The sequence below is a fragment of the Arachis ipaensis genome, chromosome B09, assembly GCF_000816755.2.
Source record: "Arachis ipaensis cultivar K30076 chromosome B09, Araip1.1, whole genome shotgun sequence".
Taxonomy (NCBI): domain Eukaryota; kingdom Viridiplantae; phylum Streptophyta; class Magnoliopsida; order Fabales; family Fabaceae; genus Arachis; species Arachis ipaensis.
Window position 1 is genome coordinate 24,911,353 of NC_029793.2, and position 2,268 is coordinate 24,913,620.

At 25.6% G+C, this 2,268-nt stretch overlaps 1 protein-coding gene across 1 annotated transcript in view; it reads left to right on the plus strand.

The window, feature by feature from the left end:
- The window catches only part of LOC107619574 (transcription factor PIF3), a gene marked incomplete in the record, with an annotated part of 2,735 nt that extends 1,587 nt beyond the window's left edge, over positions 1 to 1,148 (plus strand). The window contains 3 exon segments of the mRNA XM_016321868.2: positions 122 to 187; positions 316 to 381; positions 720 to 1,148. Coding sequence (XP_016177354.1) covers positions 122 to 187; positions 316 to 381; positions 720 to 1,061 — 474 coding nt within the window.

The window sequence follows — 2,268 nt, forward strand, 5'->3', positions numbered from 1 at the left end:
GAAAGGGAAAGAAATAAATTAAAGCAAAAGAGTTGAAAATGTTGTTTACTTCTTAAGGGTCCTCACTTCATTTCATTTTCATAACATCTAACTCAATTTTTTTTTTCTTATTGATTTACAGCAGCGAAGAGACAAGATCAACAAGAAACTGCGCGTACTGAAAGATCTCATACCCAATTGTAATAAGGTCTGCATATATACATAAACTCCTTTATTTTAATTTTTTCTAATTTTGTAATATTACATTTTATAAATTTTGTGAAATAAATAGTCCTATAATTAATTAATTTTTTCTTGTATGTATGTGTTTTATAGGTAGACAAGGCTTCACTGCTTGATGATGCCATTGAATATCTTAAGGCCTTAAAACTTCATTTACAGGTAAAGTAGGTTAGGCCATTTTAAATTAATAAATAGAAAAGAAAAAAAAATAAAAAGACAATAATTTTAATTTATATTAGCTATCATTTTTAGTCAACAATCTAATAATTTTAGTTTATTAGTAGTTCAAATGTTCAATGTATTTTTTTAGTCAATACCTTTAAATATTACAAATTAATTACTGAACAAAAATATTAAAATATGCTGATCCTATAATATTTTTTAATAAAAAATTTAATTTACTTTAAATAACGTATTAAAAGTTAAAACTATTATCTTTCCAATACAAGCTTTCCTTTCTCTTATTACTAATTATGATGATGATGATGATGATGCAGATTATGACAATGGGAACCGGGCTATGCATGCCTCCAATGATGCTACCTACATCTTCTCCAACCCAGCAATTACAACAGTTAATGGGTATGAGGCCTGGAATTAACATCCCTTGCAACATGGCTCAGTTCAATGGTATTCCACCACTACCTAATGGAGTTGGCATGTTTGGTTTCCCTAACCAATTCTTACCCGTTATTCCGCCAAATCCAATGTCTCATGCACCTTTCACTACTACTACTACTACTCATCCCATGCTTGGAAATAATAATAATAAGGTTAATAATCTTTGTACACAACCGCCACTACTTCAGACAACCAATAATATCTCAGCTCTAAAGTAGGTGTATTAATCAATTCATTGTGTTTCATTGAATAAATATTATTGTGATTTGTGTCAATAAAAGCTACATCAATTAATGTTGTATCAATCGCAACATGCATGCATGGAGTAGTCCATATAATATATACGATAAAAAAATTTTGCCGTTTACTTTTATAATTCTATAATCATAACTACCCATGAGTCATGAGTCATGAGTCTCTAAGGATGAAAACTAAATAACTATGTATCTTTTTAGCCAACAATGCATCTTTTACATAATTTTTCAAGGGAGTAACTCAGATAAAGGCGGTTAAAAACGTCTTTTTTTAAAGATGTTTTTTAGTAATAAAAATTCAATACATATTATCAATTAAATCGTATTTTTTTTTTGTCAAAATTAGATCAGATAAATTGATTTAGCTGAAAAATTGGTAAATTAAATATTGAATCGGTCTAAATTATTTTTTTATAGAAAATGACTACAATAACTTTATTTAGTTATTTTTTATAATAGGGATATTATAATTATTTTTTATAAAAAATATTAATTTAGATTGGTTAAAGGTGTAATTTATTGATTTTTTGGTCAAATTAATTTTTTTGATCTAAATTTGACAAAATTAATACAGTTTAATCATTATATGTATTGAATTTTAATTACGAAAAAATATCTTTTAAAAAAACGTTTTGAATGTCTTTATCTAAGTGACTCTTATTTTTTATTAATTACTATTTTATTAGTTTATCCAATATCTCCATAAAAAATGATGTTTCTCTTTTCTTTTATTTAATTAAATAATTTGATTGATATCGCTTTTGAATATTTTCCCCAATTTTAATTTGTATAAAATAAAAAAAAAAATAGAATAAGAGATTGATAAATTTTCTTAAAAGATAAAGACGATATTAATAAAACATTAGGAGTACTTTTAGTTCTAAAGTTTGTAGATTTGTACACCATAGAATAGAACCGTGTTATGTATTTTTAAATTTTGTCTATTATGAAATGAGGTTGTTTCTCAATGGGTTAAGATAGATTGTTATGAAATGAGGTTGTTTCCCAACTGGTTAGGATAGATTGTTTCATTAAAAAATTGTGTAGATACCTCTTTTTATATACACTTGATATCTACCTTGTTAGTAAATATTGTTGGAAATTCTACTACTTCTTTAGTCTCGAAATCATCTATAGTAAATTATTAAAAAAAATATTTAAGGGTAGAAAT